General features: G+C 44.8%; 1 protein-coding gene across 7 annotated transcripts in view; it reads left to right on the top strand.

Annotated features, from left to right (window-relative positions):
* The window catches only part of rapgef6 (Rap guanine nucleotide exchange factor (GEF) 6), a 44758-nt gene continuing 24707 nt past the window's right edge, over positions 1-20051 (top strand). For 6 of the 7 annotated variants that reach the window (XM_088279306.1, XM_088279307.1, XM_088279308.1 and 3 more), the window contains exons 1-7: positions 1-442; positions 6925-6995; positions 7815-7871; positions 8121-8204; positions 12276-12345; positions 13999-14136; positions 15191-15208. In XM_088279306.1, coding sequence (XP_088135432.1) covers positions 368-442; positions 6925-6995; positions 7815-7871; positions 8121-8204; positions 12276-12345; positions 13999-14136; positions 15191-15208 — 513 coding nt within the window. In that variant the 5' untranslated portion in view covers positions 1-367. Of the gene's footprint in view, positions 443-6924; positions 6996-7814; positions 7872-8120; positions 8205-9030; positions 9106-12275; positions 12346-13998; positions 14137-15190; positions 15209-20051 lie in introns of those variants that run through there. The other variant, XM_088279311.1, reaches the window with a different exon arrangement.

The raw sequence follows: 20051 nt of genomic DNA, 5'->3' as shown, positions 1-20051 counted from the left end.
TGGCAAACAGATGTATGTCGTCAACTCGCCACATTCGCTGCTTTCTCCGGGAGGAGGGCACCAAAATCTCCCACCGTTCGGATGGAACTCGCGGCGGCGGCGGTCGAGATGGACGTATGGAACCCATGACGATTGGGATACAACTTTGTGGCACTTTTACCCGGACTACGACGCTCTTTTCTGACGCCCTTTGAGTTTTTTTGGCGTGATTTCGCTGCCCGGTTGCAGAGACGGTAGCTGGAAAAGTTCACCGTCCTTGCGCGCCCGGGCGAGGACGAGCTCTGACGCCGGGGATGTGACAGTATCCGAAGTTTAAAACTCGACTCAATAGGAAGGAAGAAGTTCCTCCTAGTTGGAATTCGACGTTATGAAAATGACCGGAGCTATGGAAAGTGCTTTCAAGCTTGCTCTTAGGAAGCCGCCCGCCTTGCGGACTGCAGAGGTACGTGAATCCATCGCACATGTAAATTACCACATCGCCCCCCCCTGAGTTAGCTCACAACTTCAAGGCTACTAATTTTTTTAGTCATCCGATTACGTTATTAAATTGCAACACGAGTTGTTTAAGCTTGAGTTAAGTGCAGTTAAATCGTTTACACTACGACATAAGCGCGTATAAACAGCTAGTTTGTGATGGTAGCCTCGCAGAGTCAAACATTTTGTACGGTACACTCTGCACGCATTCAAAGTACAGTTCCGCTATGATTTCTGACTGTCCAGGAAGGCCACACTGGACTACAAATGTATGTTATTGTATTGTACATCTGTGTTGTTGATCCCATGATTTCAGACTCCCCATGAATGCAACTCCCGACATCCGAATAGTTACGCGAGGAAATCTATGACGTCACATTGAACGTAACACTGAACGCTATGATGTCAGACAGCCGTTGACGACCACACCGGACTATAAATGAATATTCTTGTATTGCGTGACATATGTGTTGTTGATCCCATGATTCCAGACTACCCGTGAAGACAACTCTTGATTTAAGATAGCACTAAGTGTCAGTTGTGTGTCGACAGCTTTGACGACATATTGCCCCCGAAGGCAACACTGAAAGTTATGATCTCAGACGGTCCCTGAAGGCCACATTGTGGGTCTGATCATAACAAGCGCGAGCTGTGGTGCTTTTAGTAGTAGTGGAGCAAGCGATTTTTTAAAAGCACGTCCATCTTTTCATAAAGGGCCTCTTTTGACGCCTCCTGATCCCCTGTTTGTTTGCATCCGCGCGCTGGCCAGAAAGCCTCTTTCACGCCGTCCATAGAGCGCTTTTGTATGCACGTGAACAAACCATAACAAGCGCGCTCGCTCCGCCAATGAACGTGAAAAGAGCCGATTTTTGTACGGTCCACCGCGCAAATTATACAAACAAATAAAAACCTCGCAGGAAATGAGATTTAAAAAAAAATCAAGAATCTTGCATTGAAAGATCCAATCTGTACTTTTCTAGTGGACTCTAGGTCACTGAAAATCTTAAATTTTCAAATAAATTTCAACATGTGGGGATTATTTTTTCAAAGTCACAGCAAACGTGTTGATTCTGAATGAAATGCAATGCAAGACTTTCAGGTTGAGCTGTGGTCAACGGCCTACTCCCTTAAACATCGTTTCGCAGCCGCAATTTGGAGTGACTCTTACTCCAAACCTTTTTGGGGGAGTCATGCTCTTGTTGAGTCATGTCAGAGCAAGAACCTGGTTGATTTTAATAACTCATTCACTACCATTGATGGGTGTAGAAGCCAAAAAGTCAATTCATGTTACCTGGGCCAGTAGTGAATGAATTTTAATCACAATTTTCGCAAGTCACTGCAGCCCAGATTGCTTATTGTCCACATCAGTACATAATTCTCATCCACATTTAAAACAATTGAAAGTTGACAATGTACTTCCACCACCAAACGAGTCTTTGTCTCTGAGGTTAGCTCTTATGTTATGCCCTTTTTTTTCAGTAAGCGTAGGAGCCGCTTTTCTGACAAGCAAACCTGTTTTGGAAGCGTCAGGAAGTGTCCGCTCCACGCTATGGGGCCTGCTGGCTATTGTTTGAAAGTAAACACGCCGCCGCTTCCCGTGGGCACCCGCTCTGTCGCTGGCTTGATTCATAGCTGGCGCTTGCATGTGCTAACATCATGCTGAGAGTGTGTGTTTAAAAAAGAAAAAAGGTTGGTACATTCCATACCGCAGAGCAGGCGTGAACAGGCACACGTCTCTCGGTGAGGAATGCGCAGGGAGGCTACAGGTGGGCTCAACTAACGTATCATTAGTCATCAGACAATCCCAGTCAAGGGGGCAAGGCAGGATTATTTCTTGTTTATTTTTTCGTTTTTATTTTTTAAAGCATCCCTTAGTCCGCCATCTTTTCGTCCTAAACAGACTACACAGAACCGCGAACACATCCGAGCTGCACTGTTGTTGGATGCGCAGATTAGCCAACAGCGTTACCGAGCGCATATGGCATTCCTGATCCAACGGGACCTCGTTTTTGCTTTGCGTGCGTTGCGACCCTAAAGCGAGTGACTTCAAGACCTCCAAAATTGCCTTCCCCCAATAAAACGGCCGCTTTCTCGTCAGACGTGTCCTGGATTGTTTCAGCGTGTTGTTATGCGTGACGACACCCCCCCTCAGGTGCTGTTGTCCCACCCGTGATGCAAAGTGGGTCACTCCACGAAATACCTCCCTCAAGGCTTCTATAGGTAGAAATTAACGGAGGTTGTGCAACCGGAAGATGACGTCGCTCGCCAGCGCACTTTTTACGCAATTTCGGCCCCGATAAGACGACTCACTCACTCATCTCGCATTCCGAAGCTTTTATGAAAGCTTTTTATGTTCAGGACGAGTCTACTGATAAAGAAGAAGTCGTGATTGTGGGACTCGGTTGATACCGCTTTTCAGGTACTCGTGTTCACTGACTCCCAGAACGTCATCGATTCGACCCTGCGTCCTTCGGTGGTTTGCGTTTCTCAAAGGCGCTACCTGACAGGTTTGAAAGGAATGCGCTCGCCGTCGCTTCGGGAACGCCAGGAATGTGACAAACTGCATTCCCGGAACGCTTCCTCCCGAACAATGAAAGCAGAAGACAAAAACAAAGCTTCCTGTCGCCGCCGTTATGCAGAAAATAAAAAAAAAATTTGTTTGGAAAAAAGAGGAAGTTAAAGGTCCTAATTCAGTTGCGCTGGTGAAAGGTTGACTGACATGGCAACTTGAGTACACTTTGACTTTCCAACCAGGACTGATAAAGGTGCGGTCCGGCAATTTGAATGTGATTTGACACAAGCTTTGAACTTTCGAGGCTTTTCTCCCTCAATGGGCTGCTGTCAAAAGTCAACGTGAAGAGAACAAGGCAAGCTGCTAACAAAACGTTCTAAAAACCTTGAAAAGATCCCAAATTCACTGTCGTAAAAAATACCCCCAAACCTTTTAGAACTTTCTAGAAGAAGAGAGTACTTGGTTGCCTCAACGGGCTGCGGGCGAAATAGAATGTAAACATTCATTTAAAATTGCTCTGTTGTCGCACCGCCAGCTAAGTGGCTGCGAACAAGAAAAAGATTTTCCAGTATTTTTATTTATTTTTTTACGCTGAAGGCCCTTCTTGGACGTCTACTAACTTGGCCTCGTCAGAACGCCGGCCGCGGCGAAACATCCTCCTGCCACTTCATTCATTCCATCGTAGAAGTCATCTCAAATTACACGGAGGCTCATAGTTTCCAGTGAAGTGCGTGTGGCGTGTGAATTTTGCGCGGTTTGGCGGGTGACGCGGCCGCTTTCCAGGCCCGGTCACCGGCCATCCCTCCTCCGCATGCAAAGAGTCTCCAAGTGACTTTTGGTGATGTCCAGCTCGCACACCCGACCGACTTGCAGGCGATGGAAATTGTACACATATCCCGTATTTCTTTCCACGTGTCTGCTTTTGTGCCACCTTTTTTTTTTTTTTAAGCGATTTGCCGGCCGATCGCCCTCATGTGTCTTCAATTACGCCGCCTTGCCGGGCGGCCAACGAGCGATGTTTGGGTTTGTGTGTGAGCTTTGTTGCTAAGAATAGCGCCTTTGTACGGCCCGGAGAGAGGATTGAGCTCAAAGTGCTACAAGTGCTCTTGTAACCTGACATTGATGCCGCCTGCGATTAGGCCTCCCTCCACTTCAAGGTTTTCTGACTCTTGAGTATCATAAAGACTTTAGAGAAGCACCAAGTGCGAGCTGCAGGACAAATTGAAAGTAAACGGAGATAATCCAACTTTTGTTGCAAAGAATCACATTTTAGAACTTTGGACAAGGACAAAATACTTTGGTGGCGGGACAAAGCGGATATTAATTGTGATGTTTGACTTCAGAGCTTTCTTGGTTCAATTGTTTTGCCGACCTCAGCGGGAATCGAAACGGCAAAGCACCGTCAGTGTGAGGCACCTCGACGAGCTGCTGTAAGAATTTTCCGGACCGCCTCGTACAGTGCTGCGATCTGTGGCTTGTCGTCTTTAATGACCGCTTCATTTTGCCTTCTCATTTAACATCCACTCGCTAAACAGACCCGTTGAAACGTATTGCTCGGGCTTGTTTGTCCTCAGCCAAGTGCGACGTTGACCCGCAGCGCGGAGGAGTCGGAGGTTTATGTAAATGTTGAGGGTCGGCTATGTTTGGTCAGCCATTTTGAAGGTCTCGTGTCCACGAGAACGTCTCGTGTGAGTCGAATGCCGGCATATTCCTCGACACAAAGTGACAGAGAAAGCTCCGGAAATTGTCTTGGAATTGTCCTAACAAACCTCCCGTAAAAGTCTTAAAAGTTTCCAACAAATCTCGCCAACGCTAAATTAATTGAAATCTCACCTAAAAAGATTTTATTTGGTTTGAAGCACCGTTACCCTCGACTTATAAAAAGGCATCGCATCAACTTTACTTGTTTAAAAAAATAATAATCAAGACAGTCAGCGTCTCAGATCAGGACTCGGACACAGCAGACTCTGACTCAGGTGGGGAAAAAATGTGATCAAGACATCCCCAAAAGTCATAAAAGTCAAGTGTCCAAACCTCTCTAAAAGTTTCGTAACATCTTAAAACCAAAAGTCAGCTAAAATACTTTTTGTGTCACCATTTCTTTCACATGAATGACTTCAAATCCAGCACGAGAATAGAAGGCGTCCTTTCAATGTCGAACATCACAAATGCGCGATGTGGGCGTCCATGGCAACAAGTGGCTTTTTGTGCGAGCGCCAGTGACGCACATAAAAAAAAAAAAAAATCCTCCAGGAGTGTAACATTTCGTGTGGGCCAAAACAAAGACTGGAAAGGTCACGTTGGTTTCATTTGACTTTTTCTTTTTTGCAGTTTTTCAGCTTCTTGTGGGTCGCTTGAGAGCGACAGTTTTGTGTCTGCCAGCAGGTGGCAGCATCGCTGCAGCCTTGCTCCTCACGTGCACGCCGCGCGCACACACACACGAACCAACACTTCACAAGTGTTTTTCTTCCACATATTGCATCAACTTCAAGTGTTGCTATTTTGGGAGATGAAAAAAAGTGTGTTGGATGCATTAAAGCTGCTACCGACCAGAAGCTGCTAATTCCTTTTCAATTCACTTTCTGGAAGGCCTGAGGACCTTGCTGCCTGAATGGGCATGAATCGAAGCGTCGTAGGCAATGGATAGAGTAAAATGTAATGAAACAAATTGTTCTGGAAGTAACAGGGACGTTGCTGCCTCAACGGGTTTTGAAATTGAAAGCGCTCTCAATTTTACATGCTGATAAAAAGTTACTTTTACAATCTACTGCTGTAGAAATGGAAATGGGAAGGTCCTGAAATGACAGCAGAATATAAATGTACTTTCTGGAAGGACCAAGAACTGTGCTGCCTCAACGGGCTGCGGTATAAAGTCAATTTGAAGTGATTTTCTGTGGAAAAAAATGCAAATTGTAAAAACGGTCGTAAGTTTACTGCAGATGAAAACTCAGTGGAAGGATTTTTGAATTTCTACCGCAGCCTGTTTAGGCAGCAAAGTCAACTTCTGTTTTTGCTGCATTATTTTTTTTTCCTAATAAGACCAAGTACTTTGCTGCATGAAAAGCGAAAGTGTGAAAGGGGCCACAGTAGGCGGCAGCGGAGCAATCGGAGCTCGCCTTGTCACATGTGAGCGCCGCTTGCCTCGGGGCGCGAGCTGACAACACGACGGGGGTGCTTACAGAAGCACTTGATTGTGCTCGCTAACCCACTTCATGCAAATCAATCCGCTGCCGCGGTATCGCGACCACGTCCTTCGAAATTCAGCCCCCGGAACCAGTTTCGCTGAGCACCATGAAATTTGGGAGACGTGCTTCTTACGTGCACGCCCACAAAAAACTCTCAAGAAGCATTGACATAAAAGACATTGGAAGTCAAATATTTAGATTTTGAACTCTGCTATTTTCGGGTCGTTTTGGAGTTGGATGACGTCAAGCCAAATCGCGCTTTCCGGTTTCTTGAAGACACGATTAATCGACCAAGTGGACTCGTGACGGCGGTGCGGCAACTTTGACCGCCGCTTATCTGCTAAGCGTCCGCATTCTGTCAGCCTCGTCGCGCTTTGACGAGCGGCCTTGATCGAGCGCTATTTCGGGAGCGCGACGGGTGGATGCTGTCACCGGCGTGTCGGCATCAATGAGGCGAGCGCCGTTCACGCGTCGGGACGTTGGCCTCACTCCCCCGTGTGCTTGGGATATATTCACACAACCTCCAATCATTTGGACAAACACGCGTAGATGAGAATATAATAATAATAATAGTTCAAAATGATAAGCTTCATATATCACATTTGTCTATTTTTAAATTAAATATCTAAATATATATTTTCGAATATATTCTTTCAATTCCAGTGTGTCACCATTTAGGATGTTCAAACATATAATGGATGATCATCGACAATGTTTTAATGATTTTTTTCTTTTCTTCTTCCTGTCTTTTAGGACCTGCACACCATCTACTGCCACCTGTACCACATGGATGTCCTCTCTCACCTCCGGGAGCACCAGCTAAGGTGAGCGGGCTTTCTTTATTCGGTTATTTGATTAAACATTTAACACAAATCATTTTTTCATGATTTAATATTTGGTTGCTGGCCCAGCTGTCGTTTTTCAAGAATCAAACGTGCTTGAGCACAAAAGTATGCACACCCCTGCGCCAGATGCGTCTTTTCGATGCGTTGTCGCTTACTTTTTGTTGACGGGTCACATGGCAAACAGGTTTTCCAGCGTGTGGCTACGGCATGCTCGACATGTCCGGAATGTTCCCTCAGCTGCTGTCAGGTGACAGTGACAACAATTAATAATAATCAACAAAATGCAGTAATCAGGCCTTTATCATTTCAGGGCACTCCCTCAATCAGTATATTTTTAAAAAATAAAATATTGTTCAGAGTAACAGATTCCTCTTCATTTACAGTAAACAAATGCTATTATTTGCAAAATGACTAACTTATCATCTCCGAATCTATGTCACTAATCCTGCCCAATGTTGTCCATTTCAAAATGAACCTGCCGCAGCCGTAGCTTTCTGTAGACGTAAAAAGCAGGATTGAAGAGGAGTTGACGTTTCTTGAGCAAAAACACAACTGTGATGAAACACTGCATGCTTTCATTCTTCTTTAAAATTTACAGTCAAACAAAATACTGTGCTGCCATCTATTGGGCTACAGTGGAATTACACCCACTGATGTTATTGGGATGTGATCATTTTGAAACCAAGCCATGATATTACACTTGTCACTTGGAAATAATCAAGACAAGGCTTCACGCCACTGGACGAGTGCGGTGAAGAAGATCAATGCAATGCAATTTTTTTTCCCGCCCTCCGTCAGGTCCATGTGCACCTCGGCCAGGTACGAGAGACACGAGGCCAACCGCATCCTCTTCTAGTGAGTACTGCAGCGTTTCATGTTAGTGTTTCAAACTAGAGTTAGCTTTCTTAATTGTTGGGTTTCAAGACGGGATTTGGGTTTTGAGTTAGCTTTTCAAAGTAATGTTGGGGGGTTTTAAAATTGCAAACAAGATTTGGGGTTATTTGCGGTTATGGATTCAAAGCGAGAAAACAGAAGTTGCATCCCGTGCGTCATGTGTAAAAAGAAGTTAAGCAAGGTCTTCTTGTTGTTGTTGTTCTTGTGCAGTCCCGACAGCATCGCGAGCTCTTGGTACGTCCTGCTCTCTGGCTCCGTCTTCGTCAAGGAGCACATGTATCTGGCCAGGTGCTGGTACGTATACATCAACGCACGCAAACTGCGGTGTACTCATCCCTGGATTTTTTTTTTTTTATGTATTTATTAAATAAATACAATAGCCCATCCCCACTAAAACCGAACTAATAATACATATTTCAAATATATTTTTAAAATTATTGCACCCCAAGTAAAAATCCCGCCACATTAATTAATTTCAATTCTAATGGAATGGACAATTTAATAAAAAAACAAATACGATCCTGTAAATACCCCCAAATTGTAATACCCCCCAAAAAAACCCAAATGGTCAAAATTAGTACATAAAACAAACTGATGATACCACCAATCTTTTTTTTTTTTAATTGAATTAATTTATTTATTTTTTGTAGCGATGGTAAAGCACTGATTTGTTTGAGTTATGTTTCCGAGAATGAACTCCACATAAACTGTGTGCGCGCGTGTGCGTGTGCGAGCATGGTTGGCAATAGTCGTGTGGGGGAGGTTTTCAAACATGCAAAATGACCGGAGGGTGTGTGTTGGTTAGTGGTCACAGCAGGGGGTGTAAGAGCAGGTCAGAGTGTGTTGTGTGTGTGTGTGTGCGCGTGTGGGGGTGTGTGGGGGCGTGTGTGTGGAATGTGTAGACCTGGGTGGAACAGTGGCCGGCCATGTGTTCTTGTGCAGCTTGCCCGCCTGGAGCCTGCCAGCACATCAGGCAGGAAATGAGCAACGCACACACACACACACACATATGCAAAGGCAGCCGACAGACAGGGCAGTATCGAGCGGGAGCAGCACACACACACACACACACACACTCCTAAAGTTTTTGCAGTGTAACTTTGGGATCCCCTTTTTTTCCCCGCCTTTGTGGATAACATGCTGGCTTTCCGTTCACTTCCATGGAATCCTGACAAGCGGACCAGCAAAATTCCCGGTTAGTGATTTCCAAACTTTGTCTTTCCTGCCGTTTCCTTGCCCCCCCCCCCCTCGTGGTGGTGAGCGGTTTCAAAACTCTCTCTTTTCTCCTTCGCTTCCTTATTCCTCTTCTGGATTGGACAGAAAGTTCCCTGTTTGGATCCCAAACTCACACACAAATAAATTACACTCACTATACTGTCGACGTTCCGAAAATGTGGGAATGTTTTTCCTTGTTCCCAGCGACGCATTAACAACGTGGTTCATAAGAGCGCCGAAAAGAAAATTGTAGTTTCGCAAATGACTCATAACGTTCGGTTTGTGTGTGTTTCTTCATCCTTTTGTTTCTGTTGGCTTTTCCGCTTGGTCCCAGTAACCGTGGAAACGGCGGTGGACCCGCAACTCCGTTTGGATTGAGCTGTCCACCTCAAGCACACACGGTCACACGTCGTTTTGTTTTTGCCAATTAGATGACCTTGCGCAATACAACTCAACCTCAACAAGTTACCCGACATAAAAATACACCGAGTCGTAATGACTGAAATCCGACAATTCCTTTGGCAGTTATTCAAACCTGCACAGTAGAAATGAGCGAGAAATAAAAGTTCACAGCACGAGCATCAAGAACTTTCAAAGACATTTATTGTCTCTCGCATCCAAACTGCGTGACACTTTCAACAGTTTTTTTTTTTAACATGGTTGCACTCGTTTTCTGCGTGCGTGTGTGTGTGTGTGCGTGTGTGTGTGTGTGTGTGGGGCTTGTAGTGGAGTGCATTGGTTTCCTTGCCGCCTGTCACGGTTTATTGCCCCATGGCACTGCAGCTGTCAGTGGACCTGTCAGCCCCCCCCCCCAGACTTGTTTCTTAAAAGCAGGTCTGAAAGATGGGTGGCGGCACACAAAATCATCACCTGCCGAAACCCGCCACTTTCAACGATTTTCTGGTTTGGAGGACAATATTTGTCTGTTTATGCGCTCGTGGAGTTGAAGAGACGATTAGAAACGGTCGTCAGTCACGCGGACGTCATATCAACAGTCATTAGCGTCCCAGCTGGGTTTGAAGACGTGATGTCATCCACTTGGCTTGTTGTAATTGAAGGTACACAACTTGAGGATTGATGGATTCGGATTAGTGCCTCCTGTTCGCTTGTATTTGACTAAACATGACAGCTGGTCGGTGCTTTTGGCGAATCCTCCACATTTTCACAATTTGGCGTCATCCATCTGTCCGCTATCCAAAGTTTGAAAGCAAATCGAGGGGAAAAAAAAGTCTCAAGGATGAGTTGGCTCCAATCTGTCACTCACCAGGCCGACATCTTTTGCAAGCTCTGACAGTCTCGCCTCGCTGGAGTGCGCAGACGTCTGTCGCCAGCCGGCCTGACCTCCACGAGGAGGGGCGAGGGGAGTCCAGGGAGACTGCAGACGTTGTGGCGTTGCTCCTGGGTGGTCATCGGCACTTTTAGCCGACAATTCCCCACACGGGCGCTTGAGTTTGACGACATCTTCGGGCGACGCAGGGAATGTGTTCAATCAATAATTAACTTGACAAAGTGTCCTAATTGACTTGGAATGTAACTCAAGTTTTACGTGACACGGGTGCTTTTGTAATTTTCTAGTTTTAATGTGTTGCAAGAACCCAAAATGATGCAGTTCAAAAATGATTTTGCGTTGATCCAATTTCGGATTGTTGTAAATCTAATCTCGTTGCACTCTTGAGTACAATGACAATAAAGGGATTTCTAATTCTAATTCTAATAATATACAATAAAAAAAAAAAATAAAAAATTGGAGGAGGTCTGCGGCCAATATGAGCTTCACTGACATGGAGGTCTAGTTGAGCAGTAGCTGCGGAGAAGACAGAATTTAAAGAGACAAGACCATGCGGTAGGCGCCAAAGTGTCGGCTCGTAATCTGACGGAGTCGGCCGTCCCCGCGACTCAGCACACGTCCGTAATTAAAAGCCGCCGCCCGCACGTTTCCTGAAACAATGGCGAGTCGCCGCTCCGACTGGCCCGAGGCGGCGCGACATGTGGACGCAATCTGTTCGCAGGGAATCCTCAGAACGCTCGTGGATGGCGAGGCGGGAAAACGAGCGGCAGGTTTAGAATTTTTTTGAGCCAGGCGACAACAGACGGATGTTGTTTTTCTTTTCTTCTTTTTTTATTGGCTGTGATATGAACATTGATGCATTTTTTTAAGGCGAAGATCGAAAAAGAAACGTCACGAAGATGATTATTGTACTAGAAGGAAGTCAATTTGCTTTTAGAAAAAAAAATGTCTTGTTTGCTGAATGAATTCTTATATTTTGTGGAGGAGCAAGTTTTATTTTTTGGAGGGAAATAGTTTATGAAAACAAATTTAAATCAGATTTTTTTGGGGTGGGTATCTCATAGTTTTGCTTTGAATTTAAAATTTTGCCCAAAAATGATTTCCCCAAGAACAAGTCATTATCTTACAAAAAGATCAGATTCATTTCAACAGCATTGTTTTATAGTGCAGCATATACTTGAATGTTTTTTTATTGTTGCTCTCCAGTCACCTCACACGCACTCCGATTGAACCCAAAACGGCGTCATGTGACAAACACACATGAGCTCAGCTGTTCCCGCCCTCCTCCGCCCCTTCGTCCCCTTTTCTTATCACACAAAGCAGACAAAAGGTGGCATTGTGCGAACGCAATGTGGACACTGCGAACATGGAGCGCTCGAGGAACATTTCCTACACGTATGTGGTTGCTCGTGCAGAAAAACGCCACCGCCATGCGGCCCACGACGGCATTTCATACTCCAAAAGTCATCTTTTAATAAATATTTTTTTTATATATATTCATGTTTTTTTTTTTTAATTATTTATTTTTTCTACAAATTTTTTATTTCTTTCCAAAGGAATTGTCTTATTTTTCTAAAATATATTTTTATTTTTGGGTTAAAAAAAAAAAAAGTAAAAAAAAAAAAAAAAACAGATAAAAAAATGGTCATCTTGTAACCCCCCAAAAATGTATTTAATGGCACACTGTATGGAACTTTTTTCAACCTCACCCTTTGCAATTCCTATAGGTGTCCCAATACTTTTGTCCATTACGTGTATTTTCCTTTTCGTTACATGAAAGTAAAGACTTGAAAGTGTGTGCTCTCCAGCTGGCTTTGACCTCTCACGTTCACACTTTGTGTTGATGTGTGTGTCATCTTTAGTTTCGGCAAGCAGCTCGGGGGCCGGCGAGGCTGTGAATGCATCACGTTGGAGCCGTCAGAAATGATCGTGGTAAGACGGGACGTCGCGACTTCTTCCACTCTCTCTGGCTTTTTTCTTTCTCTTCGTCTGCATTCCTGACGCATCTAAATTCCACCCGGAGATGCTGATCCCAGATCAGATCGGTCACGTTTACTTTGTTCTCTTCCTTGTTTCAAAACAACATCAGAAAAAGATCATATCTCACGGTATACATGAGAATCCCGTCGTATTGGTACTAGGGTGACATTTATCGGTAAGTGTGTGTGTGTGTGTGTGTTTGTTATGCTAAGTTGTGACATGAGTCTCAAACACACACATACACTTGCACACATTCGATGAAGAAATAGGAAGTGTGGTCACATTGCTGCCGTGGCGATGGTCACATGACACGTTCTTCTGCCCTGTGCAGCACGAGAAAGAAAGATTATCATCTGGTTGCATTTAAAACGCGCGTGTGCGTGTGCGTGGGGGTGTGCGTGTGTGTGCGTGTGTGTGCGTGTGCGTGTCCCCTGAGGCTCATTCGAATGACACATGGAGCCTTCTTTTTGCGCATCTCGAAGCCGCGATTGCGCGTATCTTCAACTGGATGTTGGATTCTTTCAGTGCGTTTGTCACAAAATCGGAGCTCGTCATTCAAATAAGGTGGTGAACTTGTTTTAGGGGCACAGGAAGAGCTTGCAACAATATTCATACGCCGATTTATAGCCAAAATAAATAATTAAAAACTGTATGGAGAGTTAAAACTCGAAATCTACACAGGATATAAAAATAATCAGAATATAATTCGAGTGCTAACTAGAGTGTGAACATCCATGGAAAGAATTGCAAAATATTTCAAAACATACTGGTATTTTTTTCAATGATTTAAAATAATAACTTAGGAAAAGATGCCATCAAGATATTAACGTGCAATAAAATGAAAGAATATTTTGTGTATTGGATTCAAGCTTGTGTACGTAATGGAATGCGAAATTTGCAAGCCGCACACAATTCCCGGACGATTCCCCAAAAAGCTAAAGAAAAACAAACTAAGCGACTTCTTCCTGAAACGGTCACAAAAACAACAGTTAAGCGCGGCATTTGTCAAATTCCTCGCGCGTGGCGACACAATGACACCATTGACTGACGCAACAGGCCAAGAAAACACATTCCAGAAACCACAACAGCCGACACAAAAACTCTCCTGGGAAGTTTTCGGCGTATCTCGGGAATCTGCTTTTTTTTTTTTTCTTCTTTCTGCTACGCCTCGTGAGAAGGATGCTTGCGTCGTTTCCTGGAGGAAGCGGCCGGGGCCTCGAGCATGTGAGCCACTCGCAAGCTCGGCGAAGTGTCGAGCGGACGCATCTCGGATGTAAAGGCAGGCTCGTTTCCTGAACGTTTTGGATTTATTTATTTTGATACCGCCTGGGGATCCGGATGAGTGGGCTGCGGTGGAACCGGCTGTCGGCACTCTGGAAGAACTGGATCTTTAACCAGGAACCCGCTCCCGAAGCGCCGGATGACGACCACAATGTGGATTACAAACCGGCAAGAGTCAAAGTCACCAAACAGAACTCTGACCCGTCGCCTTATAATTCCGCTCCGGATATCGAGAAGGCTAAAGTTCTCCTGCGCAGCCGCTCTGAAGCGACGCCAAATGGGTCGGTTTTGCGTTCTGAGGAGGGTGCCCGCTGTGTGTTGCAGGTGGACAACGGCGAGGGGGACGACGGGTTCCTACACCGCGACGGCTCGCAACGACGGTCCCGCCGGCGCTTCCGCAGGATCAACCCCAAGGGTGAGCGGGAGCTGATCACAGACGGACAAGAACCTGCCGGATACAAGGTAGGACTGCGGCTTGGTCACAAGGTTTTTGATGAATAATGATCACGATCTACGATTTGGACTTTATTAAAACACATGAATGAATTTGGCGATTTTCTCAAGTTTGCGGTATGATGTTTTATTGTGGTCTTATCGTGATCACGATACAGCAATAATTGATTTATTTTATGGTAAAAAAACAACGAAAAAAGATCACAGGCGGGCGCTACAAAACTGGACTGAGGCGACAATTAATGCTTTAGCCTCAAGATGATCTACGTTACAATTAACCGATTGGCTGTCTTGTTGACTTTTGAACAATTTTTTTTTTTCCATCCATCCATTTTGATTAAACGGGTAATGGGCGAGTATCGGTATCAGACCGATACGTGCCTTCATTTGTGGTGCAATACAATATTATTATTATGATAAATCGATTTATTGGGGGGAAACGATATTGCTGTTTTTTTTTTTTTTTTGCTCGAGGCGTGTACAACTTTCCGTCCCCCTGATAGCATCAGTGTGTCATGTCAGTTAGTGGCTTGGCTAATCGCCACTCACCACACACACCCACACACACACGCGCGCAGTGCTGAGAATTACTCATGGGAGTTTCCAAAAATGCGACGTATGCCCCCTCTCTCTGCCACCTCACTGAGGTTTTGAGGGGGGGGGTCCTTGTCTCGGCAAAGGAGGTTGCCCCCTCGACTGCCGGGCCAATGCTGACGGCTGTCAAATATAATCGAATTGTTCATCCCCGAATCTATGAGTGGGGCATCTCGGCGACTCGCGGTTAGCACGTCTGCCTTGCAGTTTTGAGGTTCTGGGTTTGAATCTGGTGTGTGTTTCTAGCTACTTCACCGTGTGTTGTTGTGTGTGTTAATTTGTTTTAAATTTGCCGTGAGCGCGATAAATATGTGAAATTATTTAAAAAATATCTATTTTTTTTTTGTGTTATGAAATTAATTTGAACATTACTTACTTTTAAATCCAAGTGCTAAATTAATTCTTATATTATGTCATGACCTGAATCAAACTCTGTGTGACTTTATTTATGTTTTTTTCCCCCCTGCAGGATTATGTCAACAACCAGGTAGGACCATAAATTTATTTCTGAGATTCTCAAGTACTGTGGAACTTTTCAAGGCAAGCACAGTGCCGGTCAACATTAGATTTGCTGGCTTTTGAAACTATTTTTCTTCCCCATGGGAAATGATAAAAATGGAAATGATCAGTTTTGGGAGCAAACGGTGTCCATCATAAAATGTTGACAAACTTTCCAGGCAATGTTTTAAATCATGCTTTGTGCGACTTTTCGAAGTTCCACTGTATTACGTAAATGTGTGTGTGCGCTTTTGCACCTGTTTGTTAGGAAACCACCGTGGGTGGCGCAAACAAGGGGGCGACACTATCTTTAGAATGAACAGATGCATGCTGGGAAAAGGCTTTAAAGAGGCGACTTTTCCGTGTTTATCGTCAAATGGACGGCCGCTGTTTACGCTCTCAATGTGGCGACGTACTGAGTGTGCATTTAGTTATGAATGCAGAGTGCACCGAATGTGAATGTATTGAACACGTCACGGACCGGATGTTGTTGTTGAGACATAATAAGATCAGTGATCCATTAGCCAGCCTGTTTTCTTAATGCTTCTGCTCGGCACTCAATGGAGATGCGAAGGCCGTGAATGGCAGCTTTTGAATCTATGAGTCGCTTTGGGTCATGTTTTGTCTCTCTTGAATTGAGGAATTGATTGAAAAGCGTATAAACCGTTCCAGTAACTGTTCCTGACACACAGGAGTGCAAGATAGAAAATATCGAAACATTTATCGATACTTGGTATGAGCTCCAAAAGTATCCCAATACATCCCGAAATGATGTTTTCCCATCCTTTGTAGTTTCTCACCTTAAATTTAGGAATCCGTTGCAGCGCTCCAGCCCTAAATGTGCGAAATGTTTTATGGAACGTCTTGATTGGATTGTCTCGTCTTTTCCAATTTGAAATCTAGAATCTGTTTCGGGAATGTTGCGTCTCTTCCAGTCTTAGATCTATATCCTCGTTCCTCAGTTATCATTTTTCTTTTTCTACCAAGACTGCGCTTGTGTTGGATCCGTATTGATCCAGAAAGCAGATCTTCCCCCGCCGCTCATACCCCCCCCCCCACCCCCCGTGGGCAGGGAGTGCCGCTAATGACTCTGTCGAAACATAACAACTGGCGCAGGCTCGCGTTTGTTTCTTGCCTCCGAGATTTTGGGCTCTGTGTGGCGTTCACTCCCCGTCTTATGAATACGTCTCATGACTCAATGAATCCATTTCTGTTCGGAATGATGACAAATTTGATAATGTCTGCAAGGCTTTGATGCGGTCAATATCCAAATGTGGTTTTTCTGCTTTAGCGAATGATTTTCTTATTTTTTTCCGGTCATTTCCTGACCGGTAGTTTTTGCATTTTAGGGCCAGCAGCCAGAGGGCTTTGGCCGGCCGTTTTCAAATCGGCAAGCTTATCATTTCATTTCCTGTAATTGACGACCACCCGCCGTCTTTGACGCCGGTTTCCAACGGGCGTATTAGCTCCACTTGCTTGAGTTTAACACACAGACGTCGACTTTATTAAGACCTTACCGGGTTACGGCGTTCAATAGAGCGAACGAGCCAAAGCCAGATGGATGAAGCCATCAGCTCGTTTGCCTGCGAGGGGGGGGGAGAAGGTGGAAGGGGGTCTTCATTCCCGGGATGGTTAATCGAATAGGAAGTCTGCACATGGGGGCTTTGAATCGTCCAATGCGGAATTGGATGTGCTTCTTTTTTTTGGGGGGGGGGGGAAGACTAACGAGGATGAATTTATTGCTGTGTGTAGAGTTCAGTGCCCCCACCCCAGTGGGAACATCTCTCTCGTTCGTGCTTGAGCGGTGAGCTCGCTTCCTGTGTCATAAGGCAAAATGTCTGAATTTTCTCAACCCCCCCGAAGGGTTTGTTACATCACCTGCTACTCAAAGGCAGACGAGGTGGATGCTCGGTTTTTTGTTTCTTCTGCTGTCATTTTCTCATTTTGGCCTGACGATTTCGGTTTTGGCCCATCATGTCCTTGCTATGAACCATTATTTCCTTTTTATTTTTTATTTATGTTATTATATATTTAGATTTATTTCTTTTTTTACTTATTGATTGGCCTGTTCTTTTCTCCTTTGGTTTGTAAATTTGTATTTTTGTTTACGTGATCTCAACTTGTATTTTACTGGTATCTGTACTTGGTATCGGATCTGAAAAAAAGTTTTATTTAAGATCCCTACAAATAAATCTTACGATCTTTGACGTTTCAGGATTGCCTTAGTTGCAAAAATTTCAATTTTTGCGATCAGACCTTGTCATTAAGACCAGTTTTTCCATTGTAGGACAAATCATTTCATCTAAACTTTTTTTTTTTTAGCGAGCTTTGCCTTGTGGATTCATGTGGGCGAGGCATCACATTAACTTGAGCAAACCACACGACTTCACGACTCGGCTTATCTTGAAATCATGAGATTGTACTTCATGTTCATGACGCATTCGTGCGACTCGCGACCTCGGCATCATCTGGCCACCTTAAAGGCTCGAACGTTTACCACCACATTACTGTTTTTATTACAGATGGTGGAGGCTTATTAAAAAGAATTATCATAAAATACAATATCCCGGTCGTCTCAGACTTGATTTTAGCAACTTGAGGGCCAGTCTATTCTGTCACTCAGCTTTGGTCTTAGCCAGCCGAGCCCCTGAAGGACCTCGGAGAAGGACCCGCAGGAGAATCGGAGAGCAGGGCACCACGTTGAGACTCCTTAGTGCAAACACCGAGATGATGGAAAAGGGAGCAGGCTAAGAGAAGCTATGAAGAAAAATGAAATAAAATCTGTGAAATGTGAGCGAGTCCAAGCCCTAAGCAAGGTGACCGAGATGGAAAACGGCAATCGAGAATCTGGTTGAGCTCTCCAAGGTGAGGGCAGCGGCGGCGACAAAAGGTCTCGATGGGGTTTGAGTCAGGGTGGGGGTGGGTTCAAAGCGTGATCCTGGACGCTTCCCGTCGATATCAGCTCGCTTGACCTCCAATGCGAGATGACGTTTGCAATAAACTGAAGCACGCGACGCGCCCTTTCCTCCGAGCACTTAGGTGGCATTACAAATGCATGTTGCTGCGTTTCCGCCTGCCCGACCGAGTGTCTTTCGCCTGTACAGTACACCGGGTTGCTGCTGCTAATTTTAGGGATTACATCAGCGCCACTGAGATGACAACCTTGGTGAACTCGCTCTCCATCTTCCCTCTTCTCTGGTGGCTAATCCTCCGTCTTCCCGTTTAAAAGCTGCTTTATGGCGAGTGTGAGCCAGGGATACATTTTTTGTTTTTGTCGCGAGCTGCAGGAAGGGAAGGGCCTGCTTTTTAAATGGCAGGAATTCCTGCCCTGCGCTCCGCACGCTACAAACGCGCCACGTCCAATGGCGTCTTGATGTGCTTTGTTTTCTCACTGCTGCTGGTGGAACAAATGCTTTCAGATGCCCTCATTTGCCATCTGAGGGCAAAATGTATGACTTAACGCTGACGAATGAACCTATTTTCAATTCAAAGGCCAAAAATCCCATCGTGCTGTGAATGAACGTTACAAAGTCAAAGATTTACAAACAATCCCTGCTGTAAATTTCTTTTTTTTTTTTTTAAGAAAACTGATTGGGTGCCAGCCAATTTAGAGCATCTTTCAAAGCTCACAAAATATTGTGTATTATGATAACAGAGACTACCAAATGAAAAATTAGACTCTATTTCATCACAAAAAATGTTTAGAAAGCAGCAAAAAAAAACAAAACAAACAAAAAAACGCTGAAAACGACGATCGCTTTTGTAAAAGTACTTTGGTGCTGCGAACACCAAAATAGGACAGCGGAGGCGAAGGCGACACGTTTTGCGGGCGCCGGCTGCACCTCGCAACAGGAAACGCTTCCTGGAACTCTTGAGTGCTTGCGTGTCACATGACAAAAGCGCATAACAATGAAATTGAAAATGGCTCGACGAAAAGACACGGACGCCTTTTAAAAGCGTTGAACCCGCGTGGTTGTCATGTCTGGTGGCGACACCCAACTCCTCACATGCTCTTGGGCGCACGTTGTGTGTGCGCGCGCGCGCGTGCGTGTCAATCAGTCCTATCAAGCTAATTAAAAGCAGTCAGCTGTTTCCACATCGCACGTTAGCGCATGACTGTGAGGCTCCTTCACACCAGTCGCAATTCTGAGTCCAGATCCGACAAGGTTTCTCGTCACCTTCTGGAAATTCTCAATTCTCAACGGGTAATGTGCTTCGCTGGTTCAAGCACGCTATAAATTTTGATGGCGTTCATTGGTCAACATAGTTTAGTGAATTCAGTCGGTGCGTTAGAATCGGATTAGCTAATATAAATGTTTACCTATTTTTTTTTTTGAGTGGCATATTTAAATCGTAATTCCTCCTCTCCCTTTTGTGTCTCTTCTTTTTTTTTTTTAAGTCTGATCTATTTTTTAAACTCCCCCTCTCCCCGTCACAGTTCATCCCCCCCCTTCATCTATTTCCATCCCTCCTTTGCTCGGCCTCTCTTGTGTACACTGGCTCCTCCGAAGGCAGGCCTCCATGTGCTCGCCTCCCATTGGTCGCCCGCTAAAAAGATGATGTCATACCCTGGCGCTGGCGAGGGGCGGAGGGAGTACAAATTGAGATGCACGGATGCTGGAGAAGAAAAAACGAGGGCTGCATAATGGTATCCTTGCAGAATGTTCCAGACCTTTTTGCGTCTGCCACACATCCAATTCCGTCCTGCCCGAAATTGGATCGATTCAGCGTTAAAAAAAAAATACAGTTTCTCAATTGAATAGAGTTTTTAATCATAATTAAAAATCATAACTAGACCTCATCAGTTGACCAGTTTCCACCTTTCTGATATG

The sequence above is a fragment of the Idiotropiscis lumnitzeri genome, chromosome 17 (assembly GCF_059441095.1).
Source record: "Idiotropiscis lumnitzeri isolate Australia: NSW breed Sydney's pygmy pipehorse chromosome 17, RoL_Ilum_1.0, whole genome shotgun sequence".
In the NCBI taxonomy this organism is placed as follows: Eukaryota; Metazoa; Chordata; class Actinopteri; order Syngnathiformes; family Syngnathidae; genus Idiotropiscis; species Idiotropiscis lumnitzeri.
This window is presented reverse-complemented; position numbering and strand designations above follow the sequence as displayed.